The sequence below is a fragment of the Chanodichthys erythropterus genome, chromosome 16 (genome assembly GCF_024489055.1).
Source record: "Chanodichthys erythropterus isolate Z2021 chromosome 16, ASM2448905v1, whole genome shotgun sequence".
NCBI classification, from domain to species: Eukaryota; Metazoa; Chordata; class Actinopteri; order Cypriniformes; family Xenocyprididae; genus Chanodichthys; species Chanodichthys erythropterus.
In genome coordinates this window covers 11345357-11363330 of record NC_090236.1, presented here as the reverse complement: position 1 = coordinate 11363330, position 17974 = coordinate 11345357, and the positions used below count along the sequence as shown (strand labels likewise).

Below are 17974 nucleotides of genomic sequence, written 5' to 3'. Positions count from 1 at the left end.
GACGTGTTATCAAAATGTTCACGTTCTTAGTTTCAACACAATGGAAGTGGATGGTGACCAGAGGTTGTCAAGCTCCAAAAACAACCAAAAAGTACCATAAAAGAGCTTATGTAAAATAATTTATATCACAGTATACTCAAGATATCTCTTTTTTGATAACAATATGGGCCAAATCATAAACTACACAATTTTATGAAAATGGGATTTCTAAAAGAAACACTCGGTGGAGTGCCTGTAACACCCTTTAGCTTCTGTCTGCTATAATGAATATATAGCCTCAAATCGGCTAACGTTCTGGAAATAGTCTGGAAATATTTTTTTTTAAATGTTACTTCTTGTTTCAGAATGTTCAGAGAAAGTAACGTTCAAAAGTGATGTTCCTGAAATGTTTGCAGAATGATAAAATGGAATGTTTCCTTAACTATTACATAACCAAGAAATGTTTTTTTAAAACATTTGAAAAAACTTGACATTTTAAATGTTCACTTCTTACACCATAGCAAATCAAGGGAATGAAATAGTAAATTGTGCACACGATTTAGCAAATCGAGGGAAGAAATAGTAAATCGTCTGCACAATTTAGCAAATCGAGGTAACAAAAAAGTTAATCATGCACACAATTTAGTTAATCGAGGGAACGAAATAGTAAATCGTCTGCAAGATTAAGCAAATTGAGGTAACAAAATAGTAAATCTTCCACACGATTTAGCAAATCGAGGTAACAAAATAGTAAATTGTCTGCACGATTTAATAAATCAATGGAATAAATTAATAAATACATTTTGTGCATAATTTAGCAAATTGAGGGAATGAAATAGTAAATCATCCTTAAGATTAAGCAAATCGAGGTAACGAAATAGTAAATCGTGCGCACGATTTAACAAATTGAGGGAAAGAAATAGTAAATTGTGCGCACGATTTAGCAAATCGAGGGAACGAAATAATAAATCTTCCACATGATTTAGCAAATCGAGGGAACAAACTATTAAATCGTGCGCACGATTTAGCAAATCGAGGGAATGAAATAATAAATCTTCCACATGATTTAGCAAATCGAGGGAACAAACTATTAAATCGTGCGCACGATTTAGTAAATCGAGGGAACGAAATAATAAATCTTCCACATGATTTAGCAAATCGAGGGAACAAAATAGTAAATCGTGCGCACGATTTAGCAATTCGAGGGAACAAAATAATAAATCTTCCACATAATTTAGCAAATCGAGGGAACAAAATAATAAATTGTCCACAAGATTAAGCAAATCGAGGTAACGAAATAGTAAATCGTGCACATGATTTAACAATTCGATGGAATGAAATAATAAATTGTGTGCACAATTTAGCAAATCGAGGGAATGAAATAGTAAATCGTGCACATGATTTAGCAAATCGAGGGAACGAAATAGTAAATCGTGCACATGATTTAGCAAATCGAGGGAACGAAATAGTAAATCGTCCGCACGATTTAGCAAATCGAAGGAACAAAATAGAAAATTGTGTGCAAAATTTAGCAAATCAAGGGAACAATTTAGTAAATCGTGCGCACAATTAACTTTTTTTTTCTTGCATGTTATGTGCGGGGCTCCGTAAATGTGTGTTTCAGAGAGAGAGAGTTAAAAGAAACATAAGACTGATTCTTGGGTAAACTATTCCTTTAAGCTTTCCTACAAATATAATCTTGATTACATGTTGCAAATAAAGGAATATATATCAGGAGAACACAGAAGAACTATTAAAAAAAAAAACTGAAGTTGTTTCTGAATTGCATTCAATGGTTAGACCATTTCTGCCTGAAATAGATAAAACAAACAAACAAAAAAAAGACATTAGAGAAAGAGATTAAAAGAGACTTACCCCTGGTAGAGTCTTCTGTTCATGCAATGCATTCTGGGCTTTGATGGCTGATTCACGAGCACAGTACGTGAGGAATGCACAGCCTGTGAAAATGAGATGAGAATCAGATCTGAAACAAAACACACACTCGTGCACCAAAGCTGAAAGTTACGCTTTCATGCTGCCATTTATCACAAAGACTCTCTACACAGGTAAACACAGTTGGAAACGGTTGGATTTTTACATGTTCTGAAGAAAACATGCATGATGTTTGCCTGTGTGAAACTTGCTAGGGTGTTCTGGGTGGTTGTCAGGGTGTTGCTATGTTGTTGCCAAGGTGTTCTGTGTGTTCTTAACATGTTGCTATGGCGTTCTAGGTGGCTCAAGTCAAAAGATTAAAAAATAATTATATTCTGATCACTAATAAAGCTAAGCAATAGTAATTGTGACTTTGACAAATGAATGTCATTACAAACATTTTGTCAGAACACAACACACGTACGCCACGTTTAAAGTATAAAGAAGATTTTGAACTGAGTTACAGTGTTTTGGCTGCCCTGACCTTGTAACCTCAGCTCAGTGCCTCTGCTCCCAAAAGACTCACTAAAAATGACTGTCAACCGCTGTGATCAGACATCAGTCACGTCTGTCATTCTGTGCACTCTTAAGTTCAATACTAATATATTAGATTTAATACAGAATCTTAAAGGGTTCTGTCAGGCAATCCATTAAACATCAAAGTATTATGCAATTATTTATGACATTTCTCCTTACTGGCATAAAACGTTTTTTAAAATTAAGTCAAGAACCCTAAAGGATTCTCTATAAAACCCTACTGAACCTGTGTGTGGTTTCTTTTTATACTATACTATACTATACTATACTATACTATACTATACTATACTATACTATACTATACTATACTATACTATACTATACTATACTATACTATACTATATCATTTTGAACAGTGCTGTTCTTAACTAAAACTAAAACGTCTTCTTCTGTCTTCATTAAAACCATTTTTGTTTATTGAAATAAAAATGTAAACATTTGAAATACAAAAGTTTAAGTTGAAGCACTAAAATGAGTAAACCTAAAACTTAAAAATAAATTAAAGCTAAAAAGAGACAAAATTAATAAACTTAATGTAAAATAAAAATAAAAAAGTACATATAAAACAAAAAGCTAATTAAAAATAGTATTAAATAATATAACAGTAAACGAATAATACTAAAATAACACTGAATTTTGGATTTTTTGCTTAACAACCTTAAAGTGGTAAGTCTGTCTAGAAAAGTAGGGCATTTGAATTGAAATGAATGGTAGGTTTGTCCCAAATTACCTGAATTTACCCTATATACTGTATGCATATTTTGCCTAGAAATCAACTTTATTAGGGAGATTTTCAATAGTATTTTGAAACCCTGAATAATCTATATTCTGTCTTGCAAGTTAGCTTTGTGCTAATCAGAAAGAGCAAAAAATAATGTTAAAAAAATCTAAAAATTTAATTAAAACTATGTTAAGAGACTTATTCCTTTCTATTCAGCCTCTTTTACAATTCTTCATATTCACATTCAGCCTTGCCCGAACATTAAGACATGCATGAATTAATTATTTTCTGAATTAAAACTATTGCATTGCCCCTTGGAGTCGGCTCTCAAAAATCAGAGAAATAAATGGACAGGAATAATAAAGCAGTTAGTGATCTGGAGAGGCCCAGCCTGTTCGCGTTCCCGTCCATTGTTCTGATATTTTCACAGCTCCAGTAGAATTGGTTTGTAATGATTGCCGTTATAGGAGCAGTAGTCTAGCGTAACCTGTAAACCTTAATTAAACCAGTCACATTCAGATGGACCCAAACCGGCCCTCCGAGCGAAGCCTCATGTAGATCATGTAGAACTAATCACACACACACACACAAGGAATGGCGTTTTTTTATAAAGAGCAAAGAGTGTAACAGCTCTCATATGTATTCGTGTTGTCCACCTGTGTCCGTTCAACAAGAATATCATGCTAATACATGGACACTGGCACAGCATGAAGACAACAAACACACTCTATAAATCAACACAATCTCATTAGCAGCTCACCCAAGCCAGAACCGATTAGGAAGGTTGTAAAACCAGTTTTAAAGACCCCATAAATTGTTTTGACACGCACACTTTACTTCCCTGCATTGATGTACAGTATTATCTGTTGAAACAAGACATTGAGCTGGAAAATATTCAAAACACTTTAGAATAAGATCCCAATAGTTAACTTTAGTTAATGCATTAACTAACATTAACTAACAATGAACAATTAATAATCTTTGTTAACATTATTAATCAAAAACAACTGTTTGTTGTTTTTTCATGTTAGCTCAGGTCCATTATGTAATTATTATTTATACAGAATAGATACAACTTTTGATTTAAATAATGTAGGCCTATTACTAAACGTTGACATTAACTAAGATTAATAAATGTTTTAGAAGTAGTCGTCATAGTTAGTTCACGTTAACTATTAGACTATTAGTTCTGGCATGAAACTCTAGATGGCGCAGGCTGATAGGTCTAACTCATTTGGTAGCGATCATGTCATTATCTACATTGCACAGCTGATTGGTTTTTGTTGCATCAGCAGCCAAGGAGCTGCGGCTCAACATTCAACAAATACGGTAGTGTTTGCTGTTAGCAGTCTGCAGCGCGCTTTTTAGAAACCCTCCACCTTCCCCAGCTCCACCTGTATAGATATGCTACAGGAGTTCATTCATGTATGCAGCAACAGCTCCATGTCTTACATGCTCACAGCAATGTCTGTAAACGTAGTGGCAATAGCAAGTCTCACTAACTGCTCTGCAGCAGCAGCAGCGTAGCAGATTTATTCCACCATGACCAAATCCATTGTCATTGTCATTGCCATATCCGTTACCATGCAATCTACCATACCAATCTCCTGAGAGTTGTCATGACAGAAATTTAATTATACAACATATTATAAAGTTTTACCAGAATGGCTTCTCTTTTTTTATTAGCATCCAAAAGCCTTTAGGTTACATTATAGCCTGGCAACTTGACAACTTATACCAATGACAAAAACAATGTCAAAACTTTCTTGTTTTCCTGGTCTGTCTTTGTAAACTTTCATCAAAATGCAATAACTTGCTCCTCCATGAAATGGATGACATCACTAAATCGTCAAAGGCTCCCTTTGAACCATCTGTAAGGACACTTTTCCCATCGGAACAAATTCCTGGGATAAAATCAAGTCCCACATTTTTTCCTCTCTTTTAATGTCTGAACAAAGTCTTTTTTTGCTCACCAAGACTGCATTTATTTGACAAAAATACAGTAAAATCAGTAATATTGTGAAATATTATTACAATTTTAAATAAGTGTTTTCTATTTGAATATATTGCAAAAATGTAATTTATTCCTGTGATCAAAGCTGAATTTTCAGCATCATTACTTCAGTCTTCAGTGTCACATGATCCTTCAGAAATCATTCTAATAGCTCAAGAAACATTTATTATTATTATCAGTAATGAAAACAGTTCTGCTACTTATATATATTTTATGAAAATGCTGATACTTTTTTCAGGATTTTTGATGAATAGAAAAGTTCAATGAACAGCATTTATTTGCATTTATTATTATTATTATTATTATTATTATTATTATTTCATTAAATGTAATAAATAATGTATTAAATAGAAATCTTTTATAACATTAACAAATGTCTTCACTGTCAATTTTGATAAATTTAATGCATCCTTGATGAAAGAAAGTATTAGGCATAATTCATCTTTTTTGCATTGTTAATCTTTCACCAATGGTCTCAAAAATGTTAAGCAGCAAAAACTTTTTCACATCATGTGATCATGTGACACTGAAAACTGGAGTAATGATGTTGAAAATCCAGCTTTGATCACAGGAATAAATACATTTTTACATTTATTAAAATAAAAAACATTTAAATTGTATTAAACTCACAATACTACTGATTTACTGTATTTTGATTAAATAAATGCAGCCTTGGTAAGAATTGATACCATTGACATTTCTTAATTCGTATCAACATTTTCAATATCATAAAAAAACTAATACTAGTCTAAATGAAAAAAAAAAAAGCTTACTGAAGAAAAGTAAACAGTGTTAAAAAAAGAGAAACCGATTACAAGCATATAAGAAAAAACTCCAATAGAACAAAAACACAAATGTTCACTTAAGACATAAACGACTGTTTACTTGCAAAGACATAGTCACTTTGACACATAAGTGTATTTACCCATTCAAGCCCAATTAGACAACAAAAAGAACTCATTTCAGTACTCACACGCTCTATGAGCAGTGGCTTCATATGCGCACATCTCTCAGACAGGCTCAGAAACCATCTCTTAGACAGTGATACAAATAGTTTTTAAACCACAATGCTCAAAAAAGCATGCAAATGATAAGCTTTCATGACCGCGCAGCACAGCAACGTCACGTGACATAACCGCGATAGAGACGATAGTCCAAAATCTCTACCGGTTGACACGTTTCTACAGGTTAATCGTGTCTAACCATATATCAGTCACCCCTAATGTTAATGTAAAGTGTTAATGGTAATGTAAAACAGGCAATCAACGCTGTGATTCAGTATATTCGGGACAGTACACCACAACTACAGCACTAACAAAAAGAACACTGTGTTTGGCTTTATACACCAGAGGATTACACGCTGGCTAATTTAAGATAGAGAAAGAAAATTGGATTCAGGCAGTGTTATTCTGTGCATGTGGTATCTATGTTGTATCAAGCTCAGATCAATACATTCTGGGAGCAGAAAATGATAGTTATCTCTTTATCATTTTCCATTAAAATCCTCTTTTGATAACATTTCATCACAGGCTGGTGGGAAGGGATGTGAAAAGCGAGAGAGAAGGAAAGAAAATGATAGGGAGATGGGGCAACAGGGAGATAGAGAGAAAGAGAAAGGTTTTTGTAGCCCCATAAAAACAACTTTATCTCCTCTGTTTGCCCCCAAACGCTCCAAAAGCAGGCCGCACTGGATTAAGTTCTATAAATTATATTAAAATCTCTCCGTTGTAGTAATTTCATTTTCTCCCCTAAAATAAATCTCGGCGCAGGAAATACAAAGCGCTGGATGCCAAAGAGTTTTTGGACACCGTTAAATATAGCCACAGAGGTTATTTCTGAATTAAACTACTCTATTGGCAATTATTCATGTGTGTTTTAACTCAACTTGACTTCATTACGTCCGAACGACTTGGGCGTAAAACAGCTTTAGGGTTGGAATAAATTTAGATGAGTGGCAGTCATTTTTAACCAACATCTAGTTTGTTAGTTGTTTGTTCCCATGCAAAACTATGTTTTATCATCAAACCAACATAAATCGAAGTGCTTAACACACCTCAACAAGACACATGATTTGAAGAATCATTCATGGACATGCGGGATGCACAACATGCTGAAGTTTAATATTTATGGTTTATCATTAACACATAATGGACTGTCCACACAGAGATCATAAAAACACCTACAGTTTTTCCACAAGCTCAGAAATGTTCAAAAACGACACTCCATTAACCTTACATTAAATAACCATTACATTATATGGCTTTATCTTTCAAGTATATATAGTTTGTCTGTCCAAAAATGTAATTGTGACATAAGTCGAGTTCGGCCTTCTTTTCGCTGAACTGCCTTAATGGCCTTTCACATAAATTGATTAATTGATTAAACAAACATACTGTGCCCACAAAATTCATACTTTTTCAATTAACATTGGCTGTTGAAAGATTTCTAACTTCTGTTATCTGAAAACAGATAAATATCACCCGATACATCTGATATATGGTCTATTGCTGAAATAGTTTGAACATCTACCCCCGGTTTCACAGAAAAGGCTTAGGCCGTGTGTCCACCTAAGCGTTTTTTCCAGCTCCGAGCATACTTTTTCAATTGTTTTCAATGGGAACGCCACGTTTTTTAAACGCCAGGAGCGTAACGAGCCGCTGAGCATCTTTTTCACGCTCAAGCGCTGAGAGCTGGGCATTTTTTACAGGTCGCCTCGAGTTGAAGAATGTTCAACTTTGAGTAAAACGCTGCGCTCATCACTGTCACTTTTTTGCCAGCCGTCCAATCAGAGTGGAGGAGGGGCGGGACAAATACTACACCGGCCAACTGTCACACTCTTGCTGTACAGCGACATCAACAAACAGAAACAAAATGGATGAGAAATTAATATTGCTGGTTTCCGAACATACATAGCAAAGTAATTTCACATTGTGTCAACATTTTAAGTCTGAAACAAATTACCTGCAAAATCAGTTATAAGTAACAGTGACGCGGATATTCCGTATCATAGCAACAAAGCGTCTCAACGGAAAAAAACGCTGCGCTGCAGAAGCGCTCTCAAGCGCTCACAGACGGGCATTTTAAGCAGAGCACCTAGCGTTTTCAGCTGGATAAATACGCTCTGGTGGACACACGGCCTTAAGCTAGTCCTAGACTAAAATGCATGTTTGAGCTGTTTTAACTGAAAGCAACTTGCACTTACATATCTTAAAATATGTCCCTGCCATTGTTTTTTCTCAAAATGCACACAAGTTGTTTTTTTTTTCTAGTGTACGTTTATAAAAGCTACTTAAATATCAAATAATAACGAAAGTTCATTGTACTTAATAGAAAAAAGTTGCATGAACTCAAAATTTCATTGTAGTAAGCTGAACTTAATATGATTGAGTTGAGCTGCAGCAATAATTCTAATCCCCAGCATACTTTGCGTCAGACCATATAAATAACTGTTGAAATTAAGTGTTATTTTGTGTCTTTTTGCACAAGATTAACATATGTAGATATAAGTTAATGTTTAATGTTGTGTTATGTTGGGATTCGGGGGGGTTATGTTATGTTAGTTTTGTAGGGTTACCATTGTGATGAAGAGTAGAGCCTGTGGTTAGGTTGAGGATGAGCTGCAAAACATTTAAGACCACATATGTTGTTTGATTACATATATATATGCAAGTATATAATGACAGTCTCTCTGATAGTTATAATAGCATGTGTTATTTGCTATGTAACACTTAACCAAGATCTGAATGTGATGTTTATGTAAATTAATTGTATGTAATTAACATTATGATGAGTTGGGCAACGGATGCCGGTGACGGGATTGTTAGTGAGAGACACCTGTGCACCACACTGGCCTTGATCCCCTTCCACGGCTCTCGGCCTCGCCCCGCTTGTTACAAAAATTTTAAGTTTACTTAAATGTTTTGAGGACTAGTGAGTCGAAGTGATCAAAATCATTACTTTTTGATAAACTGGCGCTATATACCACTAAGAAAATTAGGCGAATCCACTGTATATAATAATTTTTGTATATAATAAATTACTTGCAACTGCTTGTCATCCTGCCTTCGAAGGATAATGCCTGCTGTTTGAGAACGCAGTCATGTAAGACTGGGAGGGAATTATACCAATCAACTTTGACGTCAGAATTTGCTTAGGCATTTCAGAATGACCAAAAGAGCATTTCAGATGTTATGCAATGAGTTTGCTCCGCTGGATAGTCCAATTATGCCGTCACATCGCAAAGGCACGTCTTTTTTGTTGTGCAATGAGGCATTTATTTGGTAAATCATAATTTATGCGCATGTTTTCTTATCGGATAAAATATTTATCTGACTCAATTGAGCGCATACGTTTTTTTAGAACTTATGCACATATTAGAATTTCCAGCAGCGTTTTTATGTGATATCCCAAAATGCCCATAAAAATAGGTGGATGGAAACATAGCTATTGAGAGAATCATCATATTATAGTGATCATCATACTATACATATTAAATATTCAATTCAAATTAATACAGTAATTGGTCAAATCACCCTAACATGACACTATCTGCAGCAATTTTCATGTGGGGATCATTAGAAACACCATTACATTTGACATTACTCTTCCATAAGGAAAACTTTATGCACATTACAATATTTACATGCACTAAATACTTTCACATCCACTTGAAAGAGCTCAACAGGTAAGGTTACCTTAATAACATAGAACTCTTAAAAATAAAGGATACATTTTATCCTCTAATTCTTTAGAAAACCATCTATGTACTGGTACTTTAAAGAGCCCCAAACCATCTGAAGATCTGAAGGACCTGTAATGTAAAATCAAGAATCATATAGCAACTCAAGAACCCTATACAGCTAAAAATGGTTCTTGATAAGAAGAGGCTTCGATACTGAACCCATCAACCACTGAATAAACTTGTTTTTAACAATGTACTTCAGATTTTGAAGATGAAATGTAGCTATCAAATGCATTATACTGTATAAAATAAAACATGCAGAGATAGAGAGAGCTAGATAGAGAGAATCATGACTAATAGTATGGCCTGAAGGCTACCATTACCCTTAATTTCCTTCTCAACAAAACCAATATTCCCTATAACATATTTCATAATCTGACATCATGTTAAATAGTAATTACCTCAATGTTTCACCTTGCATTGAGTGTGGACGTTAGTTTAAATAACAAGCTTTTGCACACCTACTCGGACGGCACAATCCAGGCATTTATTGACAACTCTGATTAAATATGTGCATGTGAGCGCAGGTCAAAGGGAAGCCTGTAAACCCTCTGGTAGTGATGATTAATTTTTACTGCAGTGGCTGTTTGTCTAACTGATGCACACACACATACATAACCACTCTCTTCTAAAAACTAAATGATTTCAATTGAGTTCACTGTTATCATGTTGCTAAGCCAACAAATTGATATTCCAATAAGTGTAAAAAAAAATAGCTCAAACAAATATTGGGTAAAAGTCTCTTTTTAAATACACTGAACTGTTTTTATGGTCTTCCATCTCGGATTGATTGTCATAATGCATTCTGCGATTGCTGTAAGGGTGCATGTGATTCTGCCTTAAATTATTGTATCTTAGATGGCAGAATAATCATCTCTACAACAATTTAAAGCATCATGGCTAGTAAAAAGCCCAACAGCATTTGCATCATCCTGGTGATGCTTTAAAATGTGTCTTATGTAGAAAGATTTCACTGTGAAATGAAAATTCACCCACTTTCCATTCCCAAGTTATGAGCAAAAGTTGCCTGAAAATAGCACTCATCTATGAGGGCCACCATTTTGAATCATGCCTGGAGGTTTTTGGCAAATATCTCTGCAAAAACAAGGCAGATCGTCCTGAAATTTGAACCATATATAAATTATTGAGACTGATCTTACGAAGGTTCGGGAGTTATGGACTTTTTCCTGCAAAAATTTGAAAAGTCATATCTCTGCCCCCCTGGGAGGCATGAACCCTACAACCAGGCTCAATGGAAAGGAAATATAGGATTCAAATTTCAAGGGAATCTGTGAATGGGTTCTGGAGTTATGGCCGGTAAAGTTGCACCCTTCCCGATGTAATTCAGATTTGCCCGCGACCCTGGAGGGCAACCGTGAGCCTAGGGTCTACGAAGACCTACCATCAGGGTGCTAGGGACCGGTGACCAACTGTCCCTAGGAGAGCAGACCCAATTTTGGAGGTTTGGTCAGACCTCCATGCTCTCCATCCTCCTTCCCCAGCCCAGGAAAGTGGCTCATTCCTGGGCAAAGTCAGATCCATCCGCCCTCTCTGGAGGTGGTTCACGGGCCATCAAGGTGTTGGGAGAGGAGGTGGAGGGCTCTCCCCAAACCGTCACAAGACCCACTCAGAGTCACTCTGGGTGGGCATAGAATTCAAATTTGATCTTGATGGATCACTGGAAGTCTCAACTTAGAGTTTTTGAGCTCTGGATCTCTGAGGTCAAGGGGCTCAACGGCTGATGCTGAAGCCGCCCAGGGCTTACCCTGGATGGGGTAAAAATTCAAATTTGACCACGATGGATGACTGGAAGTCTGGACTTTGAGATTTTGAGCTCCCTGGATCTCTTAGGTCCAGGGACTCAATGGCTGATGCTTTTTTTTTTTTTTTTTTTTGTTGAGGGTCAAATAGATGTTGTTTGTGGGCAGCCAATGAAAACCATAGGCTGGCATTATGCAAATTTGTTACAAACCTACGTAGGCTCGTGCAGGAGGTGAGACTGGACTCTTTCGGCAGTTCAGAACCAATTGTTTATTTTAGGAGACAATAACTTTGTTTGTTGTGCACTTTTATCTTTAAAACTGCAGACCTTTTAAATTCACAAACAGCTACATTACACACTGCATGATAGGTAATATTCGTAAAAGCATAATAGGGGCACTTTAAAACCCCTGAAAGCTCGTGTTCATCTGCCACTTTTGAGTGCAACGCCCACATCTCAACATCCAATAAACACCTGATGCATAAAATCAAGTCCCTGTTCTACATTTTGTCTTTTTGATAATCCATTGAACTCAAATATATGTCACAATATATGAAGATCTGTCACTTCTTCAGTTTCATTGTGACTTTAAAAAAGCCTAAAGAGGTTAGCTGGTCTCCCAGTGCAGCCAAGCTGACTTGTATGGTTTGTTTTGCTGGTTTTCAGGCACTTATCACCTATTCAGTGTGGGATACCTGTTAAACCAGCATAAACCAGTTAAGGCCAGCGAACCACCGTAGGAAGGCTTTTCTCAGAAGTGTTGTGAAAAAGAGTAATTGAAATGTGCATCTAATGCTGTTTTCCATTGATTTCACCCTCAGCCTATTGCGGCAGGTCTTGCACACTTATAAACCACATTTCATAGCAGTAATTTAATGTCAATGTAAATGATAATCTAACAGCACTGTACTAATAACGTCCCACTGAGATAGCAGTCAACAGAGAGTGAGGGTGTGTGCGCGTGTGTGAGTGTGACAGGCCTCCTACGCTGATTCATCCTCCCTCTCGCACCCTCCTATGGGCATAAACCATTATTCATTTGTGCGGTGTGTGTGTGAGCATGTGTGTGCCTCTGAGCGTGACAGAAAGAGGGAATATTTCGAGCAGAGGAAGGGAGGGGGCGCGCAGATACTCACAGAGGAGTGTGTTGCTTTAAATGGGATTTCAAGTTCAATTAACATGACGGTTTTAATGAATTAGAGGACTAAGTTTTCTTTCACTAATAAATGAAATAATCACAGAAAACCTGGGCAAGAAACTGTCTGTTTAAAATGCATATGAAACGTATTACTTCCCACTAGCACTGCTCTCAAATCAAATTAGAGCTCAGTTCAGTCAAGCGAGATGACCTGCGTAAGACTAAAGAGAAATCGAGGAATATTTTCAGAACTAACACTATTCTAAGCTTTACAAAAATACAGGAATATTTATATTTTACATATGATACAATATATATTCAGTATTGATCCTTATAAAAAATACAAATAAAAAAATGAGATCTCTTTAAGATTTCATTTCTATGGAAGCTTATTTCTGCCACTACATGAAAAAATAAAAAGCAATTGTGAGTTATAAAGTCATAATTGCATGATATAAAGCCAGAACTGCGAGTTTATGAGTATGAATTTTCTCGTAATTGCGAGTTTAGATCATGCAATTGCGAGAAAAAAAAGTCAGAATTGTGAGATAAATAGTCACAATTACTTTTTTTCTTTTATTTCATGGGGGAAACAAGCTTCCATTTCTTACTCCAAGATGAAGTTAAATGCAAAATGAGACATTTATTTTAATCCTTAAAAAAAGACCCCAGGAATCTTACATGTGCCGAATCTAGAATTTCAGAAGAGATCTCAATATAAACTATAAATGCTTACCAAATTCATTTTATAACTCAGTACTCTTGCTATATGGCAACTATTTGTCCCTGGATTTGACTATTTGCAATTTGCCAACTTGACTGAGTATAAAAAGAGATCTCTGAGCAATATATCTTTATCTTCTGGCCTATACTCTGAAGAACATTAAAAATTCATGGAACCCACTACAGGTTCTTTATAGTGAAAAAAGGTTCTTTAGTTTATTAAACACTAAGATAAAAATAACGGTCTTTCAATGAAAGGTTCTTTGGGAAAACAAAAAATGGTTCTTCTATGGCATCGCTGTGAAAACCCCTTTTTGGAACCTTTATTTTTAAGAATGCAAAAAATCATTACATGGATCCATAACAAACCACCTACTTCTTGAACCATCATGCCCTAATTCCCCTTGCCGCATTCATTTGGATGAGACTTTGTTTGGGAATTTGGAAAAAAGAATGCACGCGTGCTCAAATGAAATGCTCAAATGCCAAACAAAGGAGCACAGAACCTTCTGCGGGTTTGTGATGTCTTTAAATGCATAAATTAACGTATAATGCAAGGCTCACGTTTTGCTGTGAATGAGAAACATCACACCAAATGTTTCGTTTCACATGGCACACTGGGAGTTCTTAGTATGCATCATCTGCGCGCAAAGCGGGACTGCCCTACTTCTGCGAGCACACATGAAAATATGAGATGATACACAAGTGGGAGTGACTACAGTACATCCAGCATCTTTTTTATTGTCGTGACACTGAATACAAGCGGAAAAACACAATGCATTAGTGTACTGCATGAGAAATACAACAGACTCAAAACTAGATGAGTCTGAATGACATCTGACAGCATGCACTGATGGAAATCAGTTGCAGTCATACTGTAATGTGGGACACATATATGTGCGATATAAATATTTTAAGTAAACAATCATGTTCTTCTATTGCATATCTTATAATGCATAATAAATGTTAACCAGCTTCACGGGGTGAACCAGCACAAAAACAATGCATCATGAGAAATAGACCATGTTACTCTAAAAAGAGTGACAGAGATAGGTTTGAATGACATCGAACAACATGCTCTGATGAAAATCAGTTGCAACTGTACTGATTGTGCTTAAAAATACTGTGAGGGAGGGTAAAGAGGGGAAAATGTGGCATGGACAAGAATACACAGTGTGCATGATGAATAAATTATGCACAATAAAAAATTGATCTTGTTATTTTAAGTAAACTTTAAACTATGTTACTCGAAAAAGTGTGCAGTAGATTAGAATGACATCTAAAAGCATGGACATCAGTTGCAATCTGACTGTGGTTCAGTATTGAATAAAGGAGTACAATGAGTTAAAATATGTAAAGACAGGGATAGCCTACACACAGTGTGTAAAGAACAAATGTGCATGCAACTGAACTAATCTGATGCTTATAAAGTAATAAACAGTAACGTGAAAGCTTATGTTTTCAATCACACATCTTATATTTCATAAGATTGGTTAACCGGGTACGCAAATATGAAATCACAATCCATCAGTGTAGTGGATGAAAATTAGACTACGTTAGTCTAATTAGACTATTAGACTAAAAAGACAGGTTTGATTTCCATTTATGCATGCTGTCATATCACTCAAATGTCAAATCACTTGCAATCGTACTGACTGCTGTATGCGAGACCAGAATGAGTGAAAAATAAGACTACAGAACAATAAACGCTCTGCGCGTAAAGAATAAAAATGCGCAACAGAAGGAAATTCATGTTTGCAGCGTTGAACAGTAACCAGTAAACATATATTTTCCAAGCTCACACCTCGTAATGCTTCATATAAAAGGTTACCCATGTGGCCAAAGCCCTCAACACCCATTCAAAAGCATCGTTACCTTTGTGCATGCCGGTGTAACGGTCCTTGAGGACAGTCAGTTCGTGGATCTTTCCAAACTGTTCGAAAAGAGGCTTCAGGTCCTTCTCCTCCAGGTTGCGCGGGATCTGTCCTATAAAGAGCTTGATGGCATCCTGGTCTTTCATGGTGCCGTTGTCGGGGTGGATGGAGATGGGCTCTGAGCCGTTCATGGGCTTGGGGAAGGTGATGTGCGCGTACTGGGGCTGGTGCGGGATCAGGAGCAGTGGTGCCGCTGCCTGGCTCGGTACCGCCCCCGGTCCGGTGAGGAGCAGGCTGGCGTGGGCAGGCTGAGGATGCTGCTGAGGATGCTGCTGCCTCCTCGCTTCAGTCTGGGTGAATCTAGCCATTCTGCGCGCGGCGGAGAGCGCGATAATAATAACAACATACACACGCACGCACACGCGCCGGGAGAGAGTACGCGCTCAGCTGGAAACGAGACGCTCGCTTTCTATTCGAAACATGTCAAGCTCGCGCCCCTCGCACCTGGGAGGAGGAGGAGGAAGAGGAGATGGGAGCAGAGCGCGGTCACGACTCACGTGCGCGGCCCCGTAGCGCCATCTGCCGACTAATACTTCACTGCACGGATGGATAGATTTGATAGAATATTTTATTTTAATATTTTCTGTTTTCGTTTTAATTTTAGTAAAAGTTTTAGGCTAATTGTGTTGTGTGTTTTTGAGATATGACAACAAAATCATAAAGTTTATCATATATAGGCCTATTGGTTTAGTATCTTCCAAATAAAATTATTCAAATTGCCAATAAGAAATCAACTGAACTGCAGTTTCATGGCATCTGTTATTTGGGTTTCTTTTTAAATGCTATTCAGCAAGGTAAATATTATGACTAGACCTTTCAATTTATATCCTATCAACTGGGGATAAAGGGACCTTTTTTTCCTAAACAATATAATCTTTTAAAAAAAGATCCTAATATGAAATCATATTTGAACATGAAAAAAAGGCTCTTTTGGATCTATTATGGTGATGGACAGAAAAACAAATTTCACCTATGTAGTATGTTTTATTATTATTATTATTATTATTAGGCTAAAAATGTTACAGATGCATCAAAATACAATATATAACATCATACATGTAACAAACAAATGTACACTAGAGAGGGCTTTATATAAATCTACATAAAAATATTAAACAGTTTACAAATTTATGAGTGCTTTTTGCTTCATAGAAAATCGTATAGAGTCAATATAATGTTCAATTTCTTTCTTGAAAGATGTAAAACAGTTTTTTTTTTTTGCAAGAAAACTTACATTTGTGAATATAGAATTTTGCTATTAAAAGTATATATATATATATATATATATATATATATATATATATATATATATATATATATATATATATATATATATATATATATATATATATATATTTTTTTTATATAAACCTGACTGCTCTTGTCTGTACAGTCCTCCATAAGAGCAAATAATAAATCTTTCAATGACAACATAGATTGGTCATCATCAATATTCTTTGCCATAAAATATTTTACCAAAATGGTCTTACAAAAGTAGTATATCTGATTTTTTTTTTTCTTTTTTTTTTTTTGTGATTCATCTTGCTCTATTTATTATTATTATTATTATTATTATTATTATTATTATTATTAAATGCTTGAGAAAAAAACAGTAAGTAGTATAGCTGATTTTTAATGCTTTATTCAGTAAAAAAAAATAATTAAAAAAATAAAATAAATATATATATATATATATATACATATATATATATATATATTACACACACATTACATAAAAAAATAACAATAGTACAAAAATATATTAAATTTGAAAAATGAATAAAAAATAAAGACAGATAATACAAGGATAAATAACTATACACACAGGGGTATTGAGACAAATGCATATCTCTAATAACAAAATAAATACAAAGATTCTTAAAAAGGATAAAATTTCAAGGCCTTACAACAGTCTGTAGTCTTTTTTGCTTTGGTGTTCCTTACACCCTCCAATGATTTAAGATAATGACAAAGCTCAAATTTAAACTGTATTAAACTAGGCATATTTTTTTGCCCATCAACATTTATGAATATGATATTTCCCTAAAATAATACACAAATTAAGAACAAAACAAATGTTCTTTTCTAAAGGCTTGTCATAAAAAAATAAAATATTTTTGTCCTCCAGATTAATGTCAGTTCCAGAGATCTCCTTAAAAAAGACCTCAAAATCACACCACAATTTAGTGCAAATATACTAAAAAAAATGATAAAGAGTCTCATCATACAAATTACAAAACAGACATTTCAAATCAATATCTTTCTTAAATCATTTTATAACCTGGTTAACTGGGTAAATGAATCATTTTAAATGAAACCTCATGGATCTTATTGGTGACACAGTATCTCCTGGAAACTAAAAAAACCTTCTCCCACTGAATGTCCCAGAATCGTGAATTCCAAAAGCTTTTAGCTGGGGGTATCCTAAGTGAATGACAAATCTGTCTAAGGAAATTGTTGCATTTTTTATCAACAATACTTTTACCATCTAAC

General features: G+C 35.4%; 1 protein-coding gene across 5 annotated transcripts in view; it reads right to left on the bottom strand.

The window, feature by feature from the left end:
* LOC137003917 (CUGBP Elav-like family member 5) overlaps positions 1–15826 on the bottom strand; it is a 176332-nt gene extending 160506 nt beyond the window's left edge. For 2 of the 5 annotated variants that reach the window (XM_067364213.1, XM_067364214.1), the window contains exons 1-3: positions 15725–15789; positions 15423–15622; positions 1855–1937 (exon numbers count right to left, since the gene is read on the bottom strand). In XM_067364213.1, the coding sequence (XP_067220314.1) occupies positions 1855–1937; positions 15423–15622; positions 15725–15789 (348 nt within the window). Of the gene's footprint in view, positions 1–1854; positions 1938–15422 lie in introns of all 5 variants that reach the window. The other 3 variants (XM_067364215.1, XM_067364212.1, XM_067364217.1) reach the window with 3 other exon arrangements.
* Positions 15827–17974: the final 2148 nt, after the last annotated feature.